Source organism: Lutra lutra, chromosome 8 (assembly GCF_902655055.1).
Source record: "Lutra lutra chromosome 8, mLutLut1.2, whole genome shotgun sequence".
NCBI classification, from domain to species: domain Eukaryota; kingdom Metazoa; phylum Chordata; class Mammalia; order Carnivora; family Mustelidae; genus Lutra; species Lutra lutra.
In genome coordinates, this window is record NC_062285.1 from 90,642,729 (window position 1) to 90,663,369 (window position 20,641).

Sequence of the window (20,641 nt, forward strand, 5' to 3'; positions counted from 1 at the left end):
TTAAATATCTTTTCTCTGCTTATGGTTAATTTGGAGGTTGTGGTAGTCTGTATCAGGAGTTGCTGAAAGGTCATGGGTCTTGTGTGGTTTATTTGCTTTTCTTACTGAGTTTATGTATTTGGGCGAGAGTTGGGAGATATTTGAAATCAGACAACATCTTTGTAATATGAAACTGGAGACTTAGCTAGTATATTTATTAAAATACCCTTCCTTTTAGATCCATACTCTAAAATATACTTTGTACTCTTATCCAGCAAAAGCTTGTATGGAAGACTCATAAGTTTTCAGTGACTAAGCATTCAAAATGTTAAACTGAGGTGACTGTGTTCTGCACATACAATTGGCTCTCTCACAGCACATCTGTGTTACTTGTTTAGTGCTTTCACAAACATCTGTAGCCCATAATAGCTGAAAAAAATGCAAATTTAACAACTTTAATGCTGGGGCAAGTAAAAACTTACAGAGAAAGAATACCACATTGGGTTTTACAACATGGGTTGTAGAGGAGCCAGAAACATCTCAAAGGATATTGTTCAGCAGGTAATTAGGAAATATTAAAAGTCCCAGGTAGTGTTATAAGGAGATGTTTTATGGCATTATTTACAATGGCGATTGTTCTCCCAGTCATGAGATGAAGCCAGCCACTATTCTCTCACTCACACAGGGTGATATTTTTGTCCATTTAAATCTAGTTAAACTGCACTTGATTGCAATTCAAATCTGATTTAGATATAAATTAGAAATTGAGTGAATAAGTATTTCTATTTTATATCACTTAAGGCTGGAAATATATATATATATATATATATATATATATATATATATATACATGTGAATTAGGAATATATAATGTGCTTATTTTCATTTTTTTCTTCTAGGGAAAAAAATTAGCCAAGTGACATCAGCAAGAGAGCAAAACAGGAAGTCCTTGACCATCCTTCCAACCACAAACACACCAATTCAATAGCAATTCATGGGTAGAATCCCTTTGTGAGAAATTCTAAAACTAACTGAGAGGCTTCATGTAACCTGGGTGAGTGCAAAACTACCCACTTTGAAGCCAGTAGGGAAAATTGAGACACCCTCTTGTCATAATGTTCACACTGGCTCAGGTCTATGCAATCAGCTCTCCTCTTTCTCTGTGGAAGGAAGAGGTAGACTGAGTGTCTAAGTGCCCTGACTTTTCATAGTCTACTGAAAAGACGGGATTCTGTCTAGGCTATTTCAGAGTGTTGATAACACCCAACAAAATCTAGCCTCCTGTGGCCAGTGAGAACTGTGACAGTGGTGTGGGGTGGCAGTCATCCTAATCTCAAAACCCTCATAGCCCGCTCAACAGTGAGTGAGAAAATAATAAACTCTGACTCCCAGCTTCTCCCTGCGGAGGAAAAGATGTAGACTACACATCCAATGTTCTAACTTTTGGGGACACTTCCCATAGGATTGAATTCTGTCTAGCCTGTCTTGAAGCACTAATGTAACCCAGCAGAATCTCATTGTCTGGTACCAATGAGAACAGAGATGATGGTGTGAAATAGAAGCTGTCATAGCTCCGCAGATCCACTCGCTGGCCCAACACAAAGTGGGTGGACAAAATACTCCAGCTCCCAACTTCTCCCTAGGAAGTAAAAGAGTGGAAAGAGGGGCGCCTGGGGGGCTCAGTGGGTTAAAGCCTCCGCCTTCGGCTCAGGTCATGGTCTCAGGGTCCTGGGATCGAGCCCCGCGTCGGGCTCTCTGCTCAGCGGCGAGCCTGCTTCCTCCCCTCTCTCTCTCTCTGCCTGCCTTTCTGCCTGCTTGTGATCTCTATCAAATAAATAAATAAAGTCTTAAAAAAAAAAAAGAGTGGAAAGAGCATCTGATAACCAACTTTCACAGAGGTTTCCTCAGGAACTGGAATCAGTGTCCCGTATGTCAAATCACTGAAGACTTGCCTACAGTAGATGACTGGGAGCTTCTAAGAATAAAATGGGTTGAACTTAACACAAGGTTGGAGGTACTGCAGAGTATCTGGCCAGGTTGATTGGTGAGATCAGAGGGCTTTATATTGTTAAAATGTCCATATTACTCAAAATGATACTCAGATTCCATGCAATGTCGATCAAAATACCAGTGACATTTTGTACAGAACTAGAAAAAAATCCTAAAATTTCTGTGGACTGACAAAAGATCTCAAATAGTCAAAGCAATCTTACACAAGAAGAACAAAGCTGGAGGCATCAAACGTCCTGATTTTAAATTATAGTATAAAGCTATAACAACCAAAATAATATGGTACTGGCATGGAAACAGACACATAGATCAACAGAATAGAATAGAGATCTTAGAGATAAATCCACTCATGTACAGTCAAGTGATCTTTGACAGGGTGGCAAGAATACAAAATGAGGAAAAAGATTGTGTCCTTAGTAAATGGTGCTGGAAAAACTGGGATATCCACATGCAAAGGACAAAATTGGACTCTCAGCTCATACCATATACAAAAATCAACACAAAGTGGACTAAAAACTTACCAAAGGACCTGAAACTATAAATCTCCTAAAAGAAAACATAGACAAAAACCTTTGTGACATTGGTCTTGGTAATTATTTCTTGTACTATGACACAGAAGTACAGGCAAAAATAGACAAGTGAGATTGTATCAAACTAAAAACCTTCTGCACATCAAGGAAACCATCAGGAGGGTGACAAAACAACTTATGAAATAGGATAAATATTTGCAAACCATATATCTGATAAAAGGTTAATTTCCAAAATAGATAAGTAATTCTTATAATTCTATATGAAAAAAACTAATAACAATTTAAACATGGGCTTCATTTTGAATAAACATTTTCCTAAGGGAGATTTACAAATGGTCAACAAGCACATAAAAGAATGCTTAACAATACTAATTATTAGGGAAATGCTAATCAAAACCACAGCAAGATACCATCTCACACCTGTTAGAATAGAGATTAAGAAAAAAAAAAAAAAGACAAGGGTTGACCAGAATATGGAAAAATTGAAACATTTGTATACTCTTAGTGGGAATGCACAATGGTGTGACTGCTGGGGAAAACAGTATGGAGATTCTTCAAAAAATTAAAAATAAAAATACCGTATGATCCAGCAGTCCTTTTTTGAATATGTATTCAAAAGAATAATATCAGAATTGAAAGAGATATTAACACTCCTACATTCATTGCAGAGCTATTCATCACAGCCAAGATGTAGAACCAACCTAAATGCCCTTTGACAGATGAATGGAAAAAGAAAATGCGCCATAGATGTTACATGATGATAAAAAGAGGGTTGATAGGCAATTGATAGACAGATGTATATCTGTATCTACATAATATAAAAATAGTTATATGTATCTATATATAGTACTTTAAACAGAATATAATAATAATATACAATAATATATCAAGGATATTTGGTTAGGATTTAGTCCTATTTTGCCCTGAAATATCTCTGCACAACCCTTGGACCAACCTGCTAGGTTCTTGGTTCTCTCATTTAAATCATTCTTTCTTTTTAATGAAAGGCAGCATTTGTGGCTTCATAGTTTTCTTAGGTGCTTCCTACTTGCAAATATTTGGGGAGACCAAGATTCTCATTTATGCATGTTTGTATGTATGTATATATGTGTGTTTGTATTATGTGTTTGTATTTTTACTGTCTCTGTCCTTTTCAGTTCAAACTGGCCATGCTTGGGCTGATAATAATTATTTTAAAATGTTTTGGAGGCTCCTATGAATTTCACTGGGGTTCACTTCATTCCCAAAAGCCCAAACACATTCATCTCTTTGAGCTTCTCTGCAGAGAGCTCCTGCTGAGATAACTGCAGGAAAATACCAAGTTTTCTAGAAGGCTAGTTGAAGTACACTCTTTACAGATCTTTTGTTTTTCTAAAATGAGGCACCACTTTTGCTCTTTCTGTAAACTTAACAGAATTTTACAGTTATACCCATAGCTTTTGCCTTATACTGTACTTCCCTGAGAGCACCCTGAAATTGATCTTCGCTCAGAATTCATAATTAGCTTTTTTTTTTTTTTTTTTTACTTTAGAAGAAGCTTGAGAATCTTCAAAACCAGTGAGCTCTGGCTCCTTGTTTTAAAGGCCTCTCCTTTGTTAGTGTGTCTCCTATTGCATTGGTAATCTAAGCAAGAAGAAGAAACCAGGCCTTATCTTCAACAGTCAGGCTAGAAATAACTTTAGCTCGTTCATTCAATTTATTAGGTACATTTTCTATCATCCCACATATTGCAGATGACAGTGATGCTACACCTGACACCACAGTAAGAATTCCTTACACCAGTTTCTAACAACATGTTTCTCACTCCCCCGTAAGCCCTCACTAGAAACCATCCGCCTTTTTCTTTTTTTTAAACATAAATGGGAAGTTTTATTAACATACAGCTCAAAAAATAAGCTAGACTAACCTGTTCAGGGTTACATATTTATATAATTAACTACAAAGAACAACAAGGAAGTGGTATGCCCAGAATCAGGATGGGGGCCACTGGGCAGCACAGCAGATGATCCCAAAGGACCATCTCTGAGGTCTTCTGTGGCCTGGCAGGCATGTGATGACTATTGGCCAAACTGCACAAAGTTAAAAATATTTACCATCCGGTTCTTCAGAGAAAGCTTTCTAACCCCTACACTAAGACATAAATAGAAAACATTCAAAAGGTCCAAAATTATGGAAATGAAAAAGAGGGTTTAAATGTTCCAAAAATTTCCAGATTTAGATAATTGAAAGAAATCATAAAGCTTTAATAAGCATACCCATATAAGGCTTTTTTAAAAAGCAAATAATATAATACAGCGGAAGAAAATTCTAATAAGCAGTTGGGGACCAAAAAACCATTTAGGAGCAAGCTCCCCAAAGTTCTTACTTCCACAAAAGCCTGGTTCATCTCTGAAGAAAACTGTTGGTATTTGTGCTGATTCCTGTATGAAGAAACTTGGTTTTAGGAGAGCTCAGACAGAAGTTTCCTGCATAGTCTGATTGTACAGCAGAAAGAACAGAATATATAACTGATTATCTCCAGTATAAGTAAATAAAATATAATAAATATATTGGTTTTAGGTTCCACACAAGAAGTTTGAACTTCAAAAAACTTACCATAAATTTTTATGCTAGTTAGTTTTTATGTTGACTAACTTAGTTACTTAGTTAGCTAGCTCACTGGCCAAGAGTCAAAAACCAACCTTCAAGCATCCTTGGAGACAAAGAGCTGTCGTAATCCAGCTACACAGAAACTTTGTCTTTAATAGGCAAACTCAGTAGTGGAGGAATGAAGAATTAATACATTGGAGAAAAAAATTTTAAAGTATTATTTGTCCTGGCATCTATGAATTCAATTCTTTGTTATCTTACCAGGGAATTAAAAGGCAATGTTTAAATTCAATAAACTACAAAGTAGCACTTACAACATATTTTTAGGGCTATGTTGGTATGGTAGGCAGCTCTAAGATGACCTCAAAATTCCCTGATGTACATATGATCACGTGCCCTTGAATTTCAGTGGGATTTACGAAGATGATTGGGTGTTGCTCTGTGATTAGATTACATTAAATGGAAAGATTAAGCTATTTCTCCAATGTAACTAGGGTTCTAAATTAGCCAATTTTCAGTTAATCAAAGAGAGAATAATGTGGGTACAGCTGACCTAATCAGTTGAATACTTAAAAAGACTCTAGAGGTGGGAGAGAGAAGAGTACACTCCTTCTGCCCTTGAAGAAGCAAAGGTCCACTGTGTGACTGTCTATGCAGATGGGCAACCAGGGGGGAGGCAAGTGTCTCAGTTCTACAACCATGAGGAACTAAATTTTTCTATCAGCCTGAATAAACTTGGAAGAGGACTCCATTTCAGATGAGAATTCAGTGTGGCTATGACTTTGGTTCCAGCCTTGTGAAATCCTGAGCTAAGGACAAAGCCATGCTCAGCTCCTGATCCATAGAGATTATGACATACAAGCATGTGCTGTTTTAAGTTTCTAAATTTGTCATAATTTGTCACGTACCAATACATTCAGAGTAACACACTTAGCTAACAGGATAAAATTAAGGAAGGATAAGTTGATTCTTGGCAATATTATTTCATTACTGGGGGGAGGGTGGACATTCCCTCACCCTCTTTCATTAGTTTTACATTCAACACTGAGATATTCACTCAACTAGATCCTTCCACGTGCATTAGCCCGTTTCATAACAAAAAAGCAAAGAACAAAAGAAAAATAACATCTCTCCCCCAGAAAATGTATCAGAAATCATGTTAGAAGAGAAAAGAGATATTTAATACAAAGACCTTTATATAAAAGACAATGACAAAGATGTTTTCAGGATGAAGGGAAGCAGTATGCAGGTAAGAGTGGGAGGAAGACTAATAAAAATAAAACAGGTCTGATGGCCATGCACTCAGTGTCACTAACATGATGGGATCATGCTGCGAGAAAGACACACCACTGTGGAGGTCTAGCATCATCCTTTCAATCCAGGACATTCCATCATAAATGCCCTGAAATGATATGGGAATTGAAAAAACACCTGAGCTATAATTGGGAGCCTACAGGAATTCTCCTCTCTCAGTAGAGACAATTTTTGACATAGATTACTCTCTGAAATTAGATATCACCCACCATATTTTACACCTTCTGTTTCCTCATTGCTCTTGCATGTTCCTGAGTTCTCACAATAAAGGCAGATAGGGCTCTGGGCACCTCATAAGGTGATGATATGAAAAGTAACAATCTGAACCTATACTTGGCTGTGGCTAAATAAAAAGACTTGAGATTGATTCGTTGTGGTCAAAATTATAAAAAATAGACCATGCTTAGTTCACTATAGAGAAAACCACCCCAAGCAGAAAAGCAAACAAAAAACCAAGAGGAAATCACCTTATGGGAAGAGGACAGGGAGATGGGATAGTTGGGACAGAAAACAATTAATTTTCATTATGTTTATCTCTATTTTTTAGTTTAATTAAAATATATTATTTTGAATGTACATGGAAAAAAGCCAAAACATTTTAGAGATTGATTGATTGATTGATTTTTAGAGAGTTAGGAAGAGGGGCAGAGGGAGAGGGAAAGAGAGACTCTCCAGCAGACTCCCTGCTGAGTCTGGAGCCTAACATGGGGCTTGATCCCACAACAGTGAGATCATGACCTGAGCCAAATCAAGAGTCATACAGAACCACCTAGACACCACAAAGCCAAAATATTTTATATATCCAGAAAGTATAATGTATGTCCTCCTAGTCCAAGTTAAACATTTGATTTAGATTATCTTGTGGTTTTCATAATATAACTTAAGTGCATTTTCCTAATCTTCATATGAGAACGTGAAGAATGCAGTTTGTAGTCTTATTATACACACACACATATATATTTTAAGATTTTATGTATTTATTAAACAGAAGGAACAAGCAATCACAAGCAGGGGGAGGAGTAGAGGGAGAGGGAGAAGCAGACTCGCCAATGAATAGGGAGCCCAATGTGGGGCTCTATCCCAGGACCGTGGGATCATGACCTGAGCCCAAGGCAGATGCTTATCCCACTGAGCCACCCAGGTGCCCCTTTATATTTATATTTTAAGAATTAAAATACACTGGCTCTTTTCTCTTCCTGGCTCTTTATTAAGAATCAATTTGAAGTTCTTAATTATTATAGTTTAATTGAAATAGAAAACAAAAAGATGTTTCAATATGAATTTTTTAAAAAAGTATATGCAACAGTTTTTAAAAGGGGAATTGGCTTTTGATATTTGTGAGGTTAGGAAAACCCTATCCAGGTCACAGGCATCAGACCTTTTTATGTTCCCACACTTTCTCTGACACACTCAGGACCCCTCAGTTAAATGGCTTACTCCCTCCCCAACATTAAAAAGGAAATGTTCAATATTTTACACATAACTTTTAAGAAAAAGGCTTGGGGTTGATTGGCGAATAAGATCTGCAATTTACATCTCAGTGACTTTTTACTGATGTATAACCATAAGGCAAGAAAGACATGTAGGGCAGAAAAATAAGTATTGCAAATTTATTTGATCAGGCTTAGATTCTGTTTACCCTTGCAAAATCTAAAAATAATCACATGGGAACCACCTATTTGGCCCAAGATTCAAAATTACTTGGCAGAACTCAGGACCATCAAGAGAAGAACACAAACATGTTCCCCTCTAAAGTCTGATGATGCACATGAGGGAGCTGTCATATGACACTTACACCTCTAAATTGAAACATATAGATATATAGATACCCAGAAAGAACTAAGTTCCAGAAAAGTATGATGAAGATGGGACTTCCCAATTTACTATGACTTAACAAATTTCTGAAATGACATTGATATAGATCATTTGGTGCAAATTATTTTATTTGAATTTCTGCAAAAAAATTCACAAGAATATATGCATAAAATATATTAAATTTAATGTTGAACATATCCATTAAATCACAATAGTCCTGGGGCACCTGGGTGGCTCAGTGGTTAAGCCTCTGCCTTCAGCTCAGGTCATGATCTCAGGGTCCTGGGATCGAGTCCCACATCGGGCTCTCTGCTCTGCAGGGAGCCTGCTTCCTCCTCTCTCTCTCTCTGCTTGCCTGTCTGCCCACTTGTGATCTCTCTCTGTCAGATAAATAAAATCTTTAAAAAAAAAAAAAAATCACAATAGTCCTGAAATTCTTTACCTTGGGGCACTGTTATGGCAGATATAGGTGCACAAATTTCACCTATTTTATTTTATTTTATTTTTTAAAGATTTTATTTATTTGTTTGACAGAGAGAAAGAGAACACAAGTAGGCAGAGCAGCAGGCAGAGAGAGGGAGAAGCAAGCTCTCCGTCGAGCAGGGATCCTGATGCCTGGCTCAATCCCAGGACCCTGGGATTATAACCTGAGCTGAGGGCAGCCGTTTAACCGACTGAGCCACCCAGGTGCCCCAAATTTCACTAATTTTGAAGCACATCATTTCAAATGTATGAAAATTGTATCATAAGACATGATTTGAAACATTTTACAGATCCCAGAAGTAGATAATTAGCAATAATATAAGAGGTAAAGTCATGCTCTTAGTACTACTGAATCTTCACTGCCCACCCCTCCCACTCCAAGAAACACATTTATAAATAAGCTCTTTTTATACATATAAAACGACTTTCATCATCACAGCGTTCGTCCAAAATACCTTGGCTTGAGCTATACTTTGTGCATTTCTCTGTATTTAATTTTTGAAGTAATGGCAATCTGTAATGAAAAATAAAATGTTAACATATAAAAAAAGGAAATGAGACTACTCAAGGATAGTGTATTTTTATTAAATGATAGAATTTTTTAAAGCATTTGAATGAGATATTAATATATTGAGTCAATTGATTTTTATGCAAGAGCCATGTTTTCACAATTTCAAAGCACAGTATTACAAAAACTCAGCTACTGCCTCAATAATCAACAGCATTAAGGACAAGGATTTCATGTTTTTCCTTCTGTTTTCAATGGTTTTGATATATGGTATGCTTCTTGTTTAAAGATATACTGGATAATCAAGTCTAGGAAAACAAATCCAAGCATAAGATTCATCATTGTCTGAGGCTGCAAATCCAAGGTTTATGAATGAAAATGAGGACCAAAGTTTACAAATATACAGAAAATAACCTCAGAATATTTGAAACATGGGAGTATGCTGAAAATAACAGACTCAAGAAAAGAAAATAATATGCTATTTTCCCTGCACAGCTTCTGTGAAGGTAAGCATCTGTACATGCACGTAGGCATCCAAGGGCTGATATGAGGCCAAAAAAAATAAAATAAAATAAAAACTGTGTTATGGTCACAAGTACTCTAACTTCATGTCACTTAAGCATAAATTTGGATGATCTAGATGGAGCTAAAATTGTTAGATCGCCTCTCTTTTCTATATTTTCATGACTTAGATAGGTTATCCTAGCTACAGTGCTCCCAGATGTTACAGTATCTGGTGAGATCTACAGGTAAACGCATAAAGATCTAAAAGAGAAAGAAAGGAGAGGAGAGGAGAAAAAGGTAAGATGAGGGAAGGGAAGGGAGGGGAAGGGAGAGGAGGGGAGGGAATGTTAGGGAAGGGAAAGGGAAGGTAGGGCAGGACAGGGCAGGGCAGGGCTAAAAGGGAACTTGACTGCCAGAAACTTACAGATCTTGGGAGACAGGGGAGCCATCTTCCCACAACCAGGCCTTTTTGTCTTTATGGTAAGAGAGTCCAATCCAGTAAAAATATGTACTGGAGCTCATAAAATGCTGATTGGAAACAGAAACAAACATATTAATCAAATTTGAATGTATTCCAGGAATAATATACTTTTAAGAAAGTGTCAGCATCAAATTTAGCTTTATAATCACAGAAACTGAAATCATTTTTAATGTCCAGTTTAAAAAACATAGTCACATGCCTCATATTTTCTTCCTTATCGAAAGTATAGTTACATGCTTTTCTTCCTTATGTTATTTATTCACTAATTTCCACAAATATCATTTATGATACACAAATAAATGTCACAGAATACCACTTCAAGGAATAGAAAACATTAGAAGGAAGTAAGAATTTTCACGGAACACCTCCTTCAAAGAAGATTACAATCAAATTTGATCCCACATCAACAGTATCTGGAGGATAAATTTCATAGATATAGTCTACTTAACTTATACTCAAGACAGTTTCTTAATGCAGCTAGAGAAATTTTTCACTTTTTCTTAAGTTGGGTAATTTTTTTATCAGACATTCCGTACTTATCGCACATTAAATCCCAGAATGATGACAAAAGATGTATTTACAAAAGAAATTATAAGTCCAGTTAATGAACTAAAAATTATAAAGTTATTTTATTAGTCTTTGAGTAAAAATAATGGCCCATTATTCATTCTTTGAATTCTCTCTAAAATGTTGCTTGTACTTTATCTGGACTGTAACTTGATTTTTATTCCTATAATATAAATCTTTGAGAAATTTTATGTAGGTTTTATAATGATTGTTTCACATATAGCAAATTAGCAAGTCAGTTCAAATAATAACCATGCATTTACTATAATTAAAGACAAATTAGGGCGCCTGGGTGGCTCAGTTGGTTAAGCGACTGCCTTCGGCTCAGGTCATGATCCTGGAGTCCCGGGATCGAGTCCCGCATCAGGCTCCCAGCTCCACGGGGAGTCTGCTTCTCCCTCTGACCTTCTCCTCGCTCATGCTCTCTCTCACTCTCACTCTCTCTCAAATAAATAAATAAAATGTTTAAAAAAAAAAAGACAAATTATTCAGCTTACTTAGATAGCATATTTTCCTAGGTCAAAGAAAATGTAGGAAATCAGAATTAAATACATACCAATTCATTTTCATTTTGAAACTGAAGTAGACTGGAATTCTGAGAAGCACAGAAACTATTACTTTCTGTCCAATTTTTAAATTTACCAGAAAAGAAGTAGCAGTTGCACTGGTACCCAATCCAGCCTTTTGGACAAGAACAACAGTTAGAGCCTAAGAAAAAAAGAAAAAAGACTTATGACATTCAATTTTTTCAATGTTATTTACTCATTCAAAAATCGTTTGTTATTTCTTCACTATTTTCCACAAATATTCTTTGAGAATCTACTACACATACAACAGTTCAGGGGCTATTAATGTGAACAAGTCAGACATACTGTTTTTCCTAATAGAGATTATATTCAAGATATAGAGAGCCAGAACAATATAATTTCCAATCATTTATCAAGTAGATTTAATGATAATTTCGGTAAGTATACACAAGAGTAAGTCAGTATGTTAAAACATTGGGTAGCAGAGTGTAAATTAGAGGGCGGCTGAAGAATCTTTTTGAGGAAATGACCCCAAATTGAGCTCTGCTGTATAAATAAGAATAAATGAGATGAAAGAGATATGTAAAGGAAAATATTTTAGCATATTTCCTGAGTCAGAAAAGAATATAGCACAAATTGGAGAATTCCGATGTTTGGATATTTTATTTTCAAAATAGAGATAAATAAAACAATGAGCTTGAAGTCTGATACTACACAATTTCCCAGTGATAGTGTCTTGAACATTTACTCTCCTCAGTGATAAAAGTCAAGACACATGGTAGGTACTCAAATCTTTGTCAAGTGAACGGTTCTGAAGTGTAGGGTGGAGTGGTCCTTACTAGGAGCGGGAGGGTGGGGTAAATGGAAAGATATTGGTCAAAGGGTTCAAACTTCCAGTTAGAAGGTGAATAAGTTCTGGGGACCTAATGCACACAGTTATGATTACAGTTAGCAATACTGTATTATATACCCGCAAGTTGCTAAAAAAGTAGATCTAGAGGGCTCTCACCATAAAAAAAGAAATGGCAATTCTGTGACATGATAGAGGCATTAGCAAATGTTATGGTAGTAATCCTTTTGCAACTATAAGTGTATCACATCAACCTGTTGATTACCTTAAACTTACACATTATATGTCAATAATATCTCAATACGGATGGAAAAAAATGTTAAGGGAAAAAAAAGACAAATATGATCACAGAAGATGGTGAGACAATTTGGAGATCATTTGGAAAAACTACCTTAAAAAAACTGGACTTTGAGCTGGCTTCCACTGGATAAGTGGGTTTAAAATAACAGAAATCTCTTCACTATATTCTGAGTCATGCAAGAAGCAGAAGCAAAGGTGAAGAGATATAAAAATATGAGCTATGAGCAAACCAGCAGGTAATTAGGATTAACCATAGTATTTACTGTAACTTATTTTTTTATTTGTTACTTAAACATGAGCACTCATATAGGAAAAAAAATGTCATTTCAGGTTAATATTTTCCTTATTACTTAAATATGTAAATGACCCATGTTCAATGTAATTTAATGCTTTTTACATTAGAGAAAAATGAAACATGACTATCCTACAATTAGTAGGTAAAACTGTATTCTTAAGTGTACTATTCCATCATGCTCAGTGTGAGGAAAAACAGAAACTACCAAAACTAAGATTTTCCAAAGTATGGAACCTACCTTTCTGGACTTCGCTGATTGCATCTAGAGACAATGTTGGCTGAATACTTTGTTTAGGATATACTGTAAGAAATGATTAAAAATTTACTTCATTAGATACAAGTTTATGAAATAATAAAATATTACACATTAGTAAAATGAAACATTTATTATTGAATAGTTTCACCATAGTTATGGTCTTTATACAAACTTGCCTAGAAAAACTTACAATTTTTCAACAAAATTCCCATAATAGCCATCAAAATAAGGCACGTTACTCCTAAGATCCCAGAAATCAAATTCCATGGAGTGGTCTGAGAAGCTGTAGTGAAAGAGAAATACAGTGATTATTTAAAGAACAAACTTCTTAGAAGTAATACAGTGAGAGAGAATCCAAACATCCTTTGGTTTGATAACCCAATAATCTTGCCAATGAAACGCTGAAAAATGAAAATATTCCCTTCAGAACTTGCTCCAATATCCAAATTTTTATGTGCCGTAATTTATTCATTACTGAAATTATCTATAACTTTTCTCCTTTACCAGTCCTGTCCCAGTAAAGTGGACTTAGCATTTATTTCTTAATTCCACAAAGAAGCTTAGAGATCCAGAGTAAGAAGACATCAGCAGGCATCAAGTTGTGTTTTATAGACTTACGTAACAAGAATCACAAGATAATATGATTCCCATTAAGTAGATAAGAAAACGTCAGATCCATTAATAATGTTATTTTCTCCAGGTATCAAAGCTAGTCAGTATTCAAGTCAGAAATCAAATGAAAGTTTGTCTAGACCCAGAGTCTTTTACTTAGCATCTTCTATCATTGCCGCAATAGTACTTGGAAATGTGCCCTTCTAGTCACCTCAGTGCATTCTCTACCTATGAAATGTCCAGCTGCTTGTAGCTTTGTAGAGGTTTTTTGATAAGGAAGAGAAGACAAAGGAACACTCCCAGCCTGGTGTGACGTATGGGTAATACCTTGGGGACCTGGATTCATTTCACCGTACATTAAGTTATGATATATTAGCAACCATTTTTTTTCAAGAACATTACGCTTTCTCATACCAAAAATTACTGCTTTTTGGCATTTACCCTAAAACAAATTAATGTTAGGAGATGTGGCATTAACCTTAGCACTCTCCCAAAGAGTCACTAACAGACATACAATTAATCTAGGTGACTTAGGGTGTCATAACACAAATGGTAAATTTTTAAAAGAACACTTGTAAGCATTGTCACTAATTTACTTCAGTGCTAGCATTATGTTGTTCATAACTTAATCTGGTAAATTCAGTTTGCATTCAGAGTTTAGAGCTTATCATTGTCAGAAGCCACTCTTTATAAACCTGCTAGAAAAGTTTCACAAAATCATTTCTAAGTTACAGATAAAGAATCAGAAGTGGAGAGCACGGACACATGGAAAGCTTAAAAATGTCCATTTCTTCCTAAAAGCGCTGCCCTGAAATTAGCCATATCCCTGAGATGCCTTTTCTCTTTCATTTCATTTTTAAAAATTTTATGACTCGGAACTCACATACCTGCCATGAGGAATGTTCCAGTGTCGATGGCAGCAACACACAGTACGTGCTTAATCAAGAAGGATGGTGGTGTGTTGGTTCACAGAGCTGAGCTGAAGGCTAAACAATCCCAAAGTCGTGCATGAAGAAATTTAAAAGAAAAAAAAAGAGAAAAATTATTTATTTGAACAATGTTCTCGAATCTTCTATAGGTGAATGTATCATATGAACAAGAAGCTTAAAGTCACTAGCTTCTAAAATGTTCCAGGAACCACAACACAGGAAATCACCACAGGACATGTGTAATGCAAACCCTTTGATTATCATAAAAGAAAATGAGAGGGATTTTTTAAAATATGTGAATATCAAAATCATCTTAAAAACCATTTGGAAAACAGGGGAAATTTATGGTTTTCATCCTTCGAGTTTACTGGGAATCTGGAAGATGAATTGTTACCCTGTTTCCTTTGTTTTCATGTCTCAAATTTCACACCCTGAGGCTCTACCTTGAGGACAATTCTATAAAACTGCTTTGGTGTTACCTGAGTAAACTAAAAAAAAAAGAACTAAGAAGAGCACCAGAACTACCTGACACTTAACAAATTATGAGAGAAAGTGGAGTCATCCTCCAAAAACCAAGTACTAAGTGAATGTCTGACTTAAGATGGTAGGAATTCATAAAGCCCTGGTTAGAAACCAGTGGAACATACGAAGTTAAGTCCCAGTCCCAGCAGCCCCAATTACACAGAGTTATAGATTTGCTTTTGCCTATGCAAATCTGGGCTCACTGCATTTTGAGTAAAGTAAATGAATGTCATCTGACTCCGCTATTTAACCTCATGCTCCAACATGATTTTCTCTTTTTTTTTTCCCCACAATTTTCTCTTATAATAAGTAAGTAATCACATGACTCATTTCTCTCCCTTTGCCTCTTCCTCTCTTTCTGCCCATTCACTTATGGTTTATAAATCACCATCAAAGTGTATTCATCTTAGGATACACCAGAACATAAATGCCTTAAGCAACAGTTTCTTCCTAAGTAATTAGAACGTCCCATCTTCAGACATTTGAATTCAATGAAACTATGAAGATAAAGCACTTGTCTTAGAGTTTCTAGAGTCAGCTGAAGTTTCAGAAGCAGGCATGGCAAGAACTTGCTTTCTTAAAAGGATGTACTAGTTTTTATATTCATACCTCTAATATGGTTCCACATATTATTTCAGAGATGCAAAAAGGCCCCATTATTTTTTAAAAAATGGTAGAAATGAGTTAAAATAGTTGTGATTCAAAGTTTAATTGGTTGTTGCATAAAACAATGGATAAGAATGAAATTCTACTCTATTTTGAAGTGGCATGTTAGAATTATGATTACCTATTTTATCTCTAATCACCTAAAGTATGAAACATGAACCTACTCACTTTATTTAAATGAAACATCATCTGGGAAGAACACTGAATATGTATTTTTTATTCATAATTAAAATAATTTATTTTCATAAAAACACAAGTGTCTGTATTTTAATATTTGCTAATGGTCCATTTTTATTCATTGTAAATTTTCTTAAGAGTTTCTTAACCAGGGCGCCTGGGAGGCTCAGTGGTTAAAGCCTCTACCTTCGGCTCAGGTCATGATCCCAGGGTTCTGGGATTGAGCCCCGCATCGGACTCTTTGCTTGGCGAGAAGCCTGCTTCCCCCTCTCTCTCTGCCTGCCTCTCTGCATACTTGTGATCTCTGTCTGTCAAATAAATAAAAATCTTTAAAAAAAATTTTTTAATTAAAGAAAAAGAGTTTCTTAACCTTTTTCCAGAAACCTGAATTTTATGTTATTCATGTAATTTGGTAAGGCACCTTATGTCAGTTCTATAATGACTACTTTAGGGTGCAAGGAACAATCAGATAATTTTTTCAAAGTTCATTCAACATCTAACAACCAAATCAAAATTATTCAGCTCAGTGTTGAGGTATTTTTCAATATCACCGAATGGAAAATGTGTGACACTAGGTTTGAGAAAATATTGATTGATCTCTACTCTCTATCTACTCTAATATACTAAAATTCTGGAAATCACAGGAGACCCCAGCTCTCTCTCATTTGTGCTTCATTCATTACAAAAGTGGTATCATTGAATCTATTCCCAATCCACTCTGGAACAGAACAAAGAAACAGAGAAGGGAGAGGCAACTTCAGAAAGAAATAAAGAAAGGACTCATATTAAAATTGAAATTTGAGCATGAGCTTGTGGGATAAATTAGATTTGGAAATACAGAGCTGTAGTTACTGTAAAGTGAAAAATAGGTAATAGACATGCCTCAAAACAAAACCTAAATAAGACAGAAAAAATTCAACACACATTTCTCTTCCCAATTTCTTAAATAAAAGGAAACATACATATCGAAATGTAATAAAAGCAAAAATTCTAATGAATTGTCAAAGGAAATACCTGCAGCTACCACTCCCATCAAGAAATAGAACATTCCCAGCACCCTCAAGATCTTTCCTTACCTAATCTGGTAGTCACTACTCTCTTTCTCCTTCCAGATATCACCTCCATCTTGCTTCCAAAATTATCTTCACCTCAAATGCAAACTGCAAAATGCAAAAATTCAAACCATTTTTGAAATTTACATAACTAGAACAATATACTACAAACTCATTCGTGTCTAGCTTATTTTCCTCAAGTTCTAAAGAGTTATCTAAGGATCCATCTCCATCTTGCTGACACTGATTAGGCCAGATGCAGATTCTGTGGCTAGTAGATAAGACACATTGATTGATTTGAATTGGTTGGTGTCCAATTTGGATACTGGAGTGCGGCCAACTTTACTAAAAACAATGCGGTATAAAATGAAGAGTAATGATCATCTAAAGGAAATCCAAGGCACTAAATTTCTAGAAAGATGAAATTTGGGAAATTGTTGGCCCCTTTTCAGTGTTTGGTTTTTTTGTTTGTTTGTTTGTTTTATTTCCTTTATGTTTTTCTTAAGATAGGTCTTTATGAATGAGTCTACCACTGATCAACCTATAAAAGTTCATTTTGAAGCACAGGGAAAAAAGAGTGAACTTCTTGTGTACCAATTGTAATCAATTCAAGTCCTGATTCATCAAGGAAGAATGTTATAACAGATGAGCCATGACTTGTATGAGCTTTGATTTGAAAATGTTTAGCAAATCCACTGTCTCTGAATTTGTTATTTCTTTTTTTCTTTCTTTCCTTATTATTTTTTTTTAAGTAGGCTCCACGTTAGAGAGAGGATAGTGTAGCTGAGATATGAGAAAGGGAAATGAAGATAGCTGGCACTAATACAAAGAGAATAACTATACTTTCTTCTAGTTAATCTCTCTCTCTCTTTTTTTTTTTTTTTACTTTTTATGTTGCAATGCATATGGATTGACAAAAGTTGTAAAATTAATACAATAGAGGTAGTCCCCTGGCACCCTTCACTCAGTTTTCCCCATGGTAATATCTTACACAATTTGAGTATAATATCAAAGCCAAGACATTGACATTCATACAATCCATAAACTATTCAGATGTCACCAGTTTTTTTTTTTTTAAGATTTTTATTTATTTATTTGACAGACAGAAATCACAAGTAGGCAGAGAGAGAGATTGGAGGAAGCAGGCTCCCCGCCGAGCAGAGAGCATGATGCGGTGCTCGATCCCAGGACCCTGGGATCATGACCTGAGCCAAAGGCAGAGGTTTTAACCCACTGAGCCACCCAGGCGCCCCCAGATGTCACCAGTTTTATATGCACTTATTTGTAAGTGTGTTATAGCTTTATGCAATTTTGTCTTGTATATAAGTTTGTGTAACTGCTATCACATAATCTCTGTTTTTATATTTTAGAAAGTAACTGCCACCTTTTATTTTGTTATCCTGAAGTTTGGTTGTGAAAGAAAAGGCAAATAAGTGACTGGAACTTTACCAATTTTCATTTTAATGATTTGATTTAGTGGGGAACATTTTAACATTTATTGAGCACATATCACATGCCTATTCTAGTGTTTAATTGAACGTCTCATTAAGTGTATGAGTACACATTTCCCAGTACCGGTACACTTAATCCTAATGAAGCATTGGGACATTCCACTACTTCACTGATGTAGCAATTTATACATCAGAAATTCTGCTTTATCCAATACTTTCTTTGATGTAAAGATTACACAAGTAGATCTAGCAATAGGAAATCATTTAAATTTCCCCCTTTGAATATTCTTGTCCTGGAGTTAAAGATCCTGACATTACTTTAAATTGAGTAACCAGATTCTTATTGCTCATTCGGTTCCACCAACAGAACTTTCCTAAGAGTCGACTAGGATTGTTCCTTACAGAATCTCGCTCTGGCCTTCTCTGAGGAGTTGAGATGATCATTTTGTAGCTCCAGCAAGTGAGGAAATATTTGCCATTAGAGAAATGCTGATTTTTCAGTTCTTATTCAACACATTGTTTTAATTCAATCTGTATTTTTTACCCAATATCTTTGCAACTGTATTATGAGTTTAGATACTGCATGGTTGTTTGACTAGCAGGGTATCATTTTACAGTTGTGATTTAGATGATAGTTACAAATTCAATCATGATTTAACCAAAGATGTTACACAACAATGTTTCTCTTTTTTTCCCATGAAATTAAAAGTACCAGGGAACTGTTTCCCATCAAAAGAAATAGACAAACAAGCAACAAATTCAAGGAAGCAATCAATTCTGCATCTGGTTCAGGAAGCACTTACTCAGATTCAGATGAAAGAAAAAAAATGTGGAAGTTTTGGATATACTTAGATTTTTCTCAACACTTGACACTGCCTAATAGCTGTTTTATAAAGTAAGATGTCAAAAGAAGCATTCAAAGTAATGTCCTAACTGGTAACATAGATTTTGGATAAAACATTGGCATTCTCTGATTAAGGGCAGAGAGGGGTTTATAAAACCAGAATGAGGGAAAAAAACAAAAACCATACAATTTGTTTCAAAATTTCTTAATCTCAGCTCTTAAAGCATATCTCTTCTAATTAGTAAGTCCCATCACAGGAGACTTCAGAAGAGTGTAAGACCTCATGTAAGAGTTGCATAGAACTTGTTGGCTGCCACTGTGGCTTGTCAGTCCTCATGTAGATGGAAACAGTTTGTTTGTGGTGAGCTGTTGGGTGGGTGTTTAAGTTCTCACTCTGAAGCAACACACCTAGTGACACATTGTTTACTTCCTAAGGTCTAAAACTGAAGTATTTTTGCTAAATATCTGTGGAATGGCACAAAGCCTCTTTCTTGACCTTAGACAAAAATATACGCATTACAAAGCTCAATGATCAGTATCTCTTGATAAAACTTGAGCATAAAGGAAAAACAGGGGGAAAGAATTTCCTAAGAATAGTAAGACACAGTAAGTACCAAACAGGAGATTACTCAAATCAGTAAAAACCCATCAGTCTGGAAAACGCACCTTTTAGTTTTCTTACTGATCTCTCAGCCAGTGAAGGTCAATTAACATATACATTTCCAAAATCCAGTTGCCTGAACCAAATCTGAAAGAAAAGGGCATATAAAGGATTATTCTTAAAAATGTTATGTGTCCCTAATTCTTTGGTAGAGAAGTAGTCTTTTTATTTATTTGTAATTTTAGTTTATAAAGTGAATCAAGTTACACAAAAACAAGTACATCATTTAGGTGATACATAGATTTGGCAAGAAAAGCAAAGAAAGAAAGAAGGAAAGAAGAAAGAGGAAAAGAAGAAAAGAGAAAGAGAAAGAAAGAAAGAGAGAAAGAAAGAAAGAAAGAAGAAATAAAGAAGGGAAGGAAGGGAGGGAGGAAGGAAGAAGCAAAGAGGGAGAGAGAGAGGAAGGGAGAGAGGAAGAAGGAAAAAAAGAGCGAGGGAGGGAAGGAGGGAAGAAGGAAGGAAGAGAGGGAGAGAAAAAAACAGGAAGGAAGGAAGGAGGAAAAGAAGAAGGAAGGAAGACCACCATCTGTGCTTTCTTTCTCTCTCAAACAAATAAAAATATTTAAAATATATATTTAATGTTTAATAATACATATATTTAATAAATTATGAATATGTAAATATATACATGCACACATAATTGACTATATACTGTTTGTTTTTATGGAGGTAAAACCTAGATTTCAACAGATCATTAAGTTGTCACCAAAACTTTGTAT

General features: G+C 35.5%; 1 protein-coding gene across 6 annotated transcripts; it reads right to left on the bottom strand.

The window, feature by feature from the left end:
* Positions 1–8,829: 8,829 nt before the first annotated feature.
* Positions 8,830–19,945, bottom strand: LOC125107891 (natural killer cells antigen CD94-like). Of its 6 annotated transcripts, none has more exons than XM_047743369.1 (7): positions 19,928–19,945; positions 14,508–14,606; positions 13,199–13,291; positions 12,991–13,053; positions 11,337–11,488; positions 10,157–10,260; positions 8,830–9,234 (listed from the first exon to the last, which is right to left on the bottom strand). In XM_047743369.1, exons 2-7 carry the CDS (start codon positions 14,512–14,514, stop codon positions 9,111–9,113), a joined length of 543 nt encoding a protein of 180 aa, XP_047599325.1. In that variant the 5' UTR covers positions 14,515–14,606; positions 19,928–19,945; the 3' UTR covers positions 8,830–9,110. The 6 variants fall into 6 exon arrangements, with proteins under 6 accessions (XP_047599325.1, XP_047599327.1, XP_047599323.1 ...); XM_047743371.1 differs by lacking the exon at positions 19,928–19,945 and adding an exon at positions 13,542–13,621 and having other exon boundaries at positions 13,199–13,292; positions 14,508–14,724; XM_047743367.1 differs by lacking the exon at positions 19,928–19,945 and having other exon boundaries at positions 14,508–14,728.
* Positions 19,946–20,641: the final 696 nt, after the last annotated feature.

What these genes read in the sequence shown, in the direction of transcription:
- LOC125107891 (XM_047743369.1), bottom strand. An exon ending in GGGAATTTTGTTGAAAAATT is followed by an intron (nt 13,054 to 13,198) that starts GTAAGTTTTTCT and finishes CATTTCTTACAG; the next exon opens with TATATCCTAAACAAAGTATT. An exon ending in AATCAGCGAAGTCCAGAAAG is followed by an intron (nt 11,489 to 12,990) that starts GTAGGTTCCATA and finishes TTTTTTTCTTAG; the next exon opens with GCTCTAACTGTTGTTCTTGT.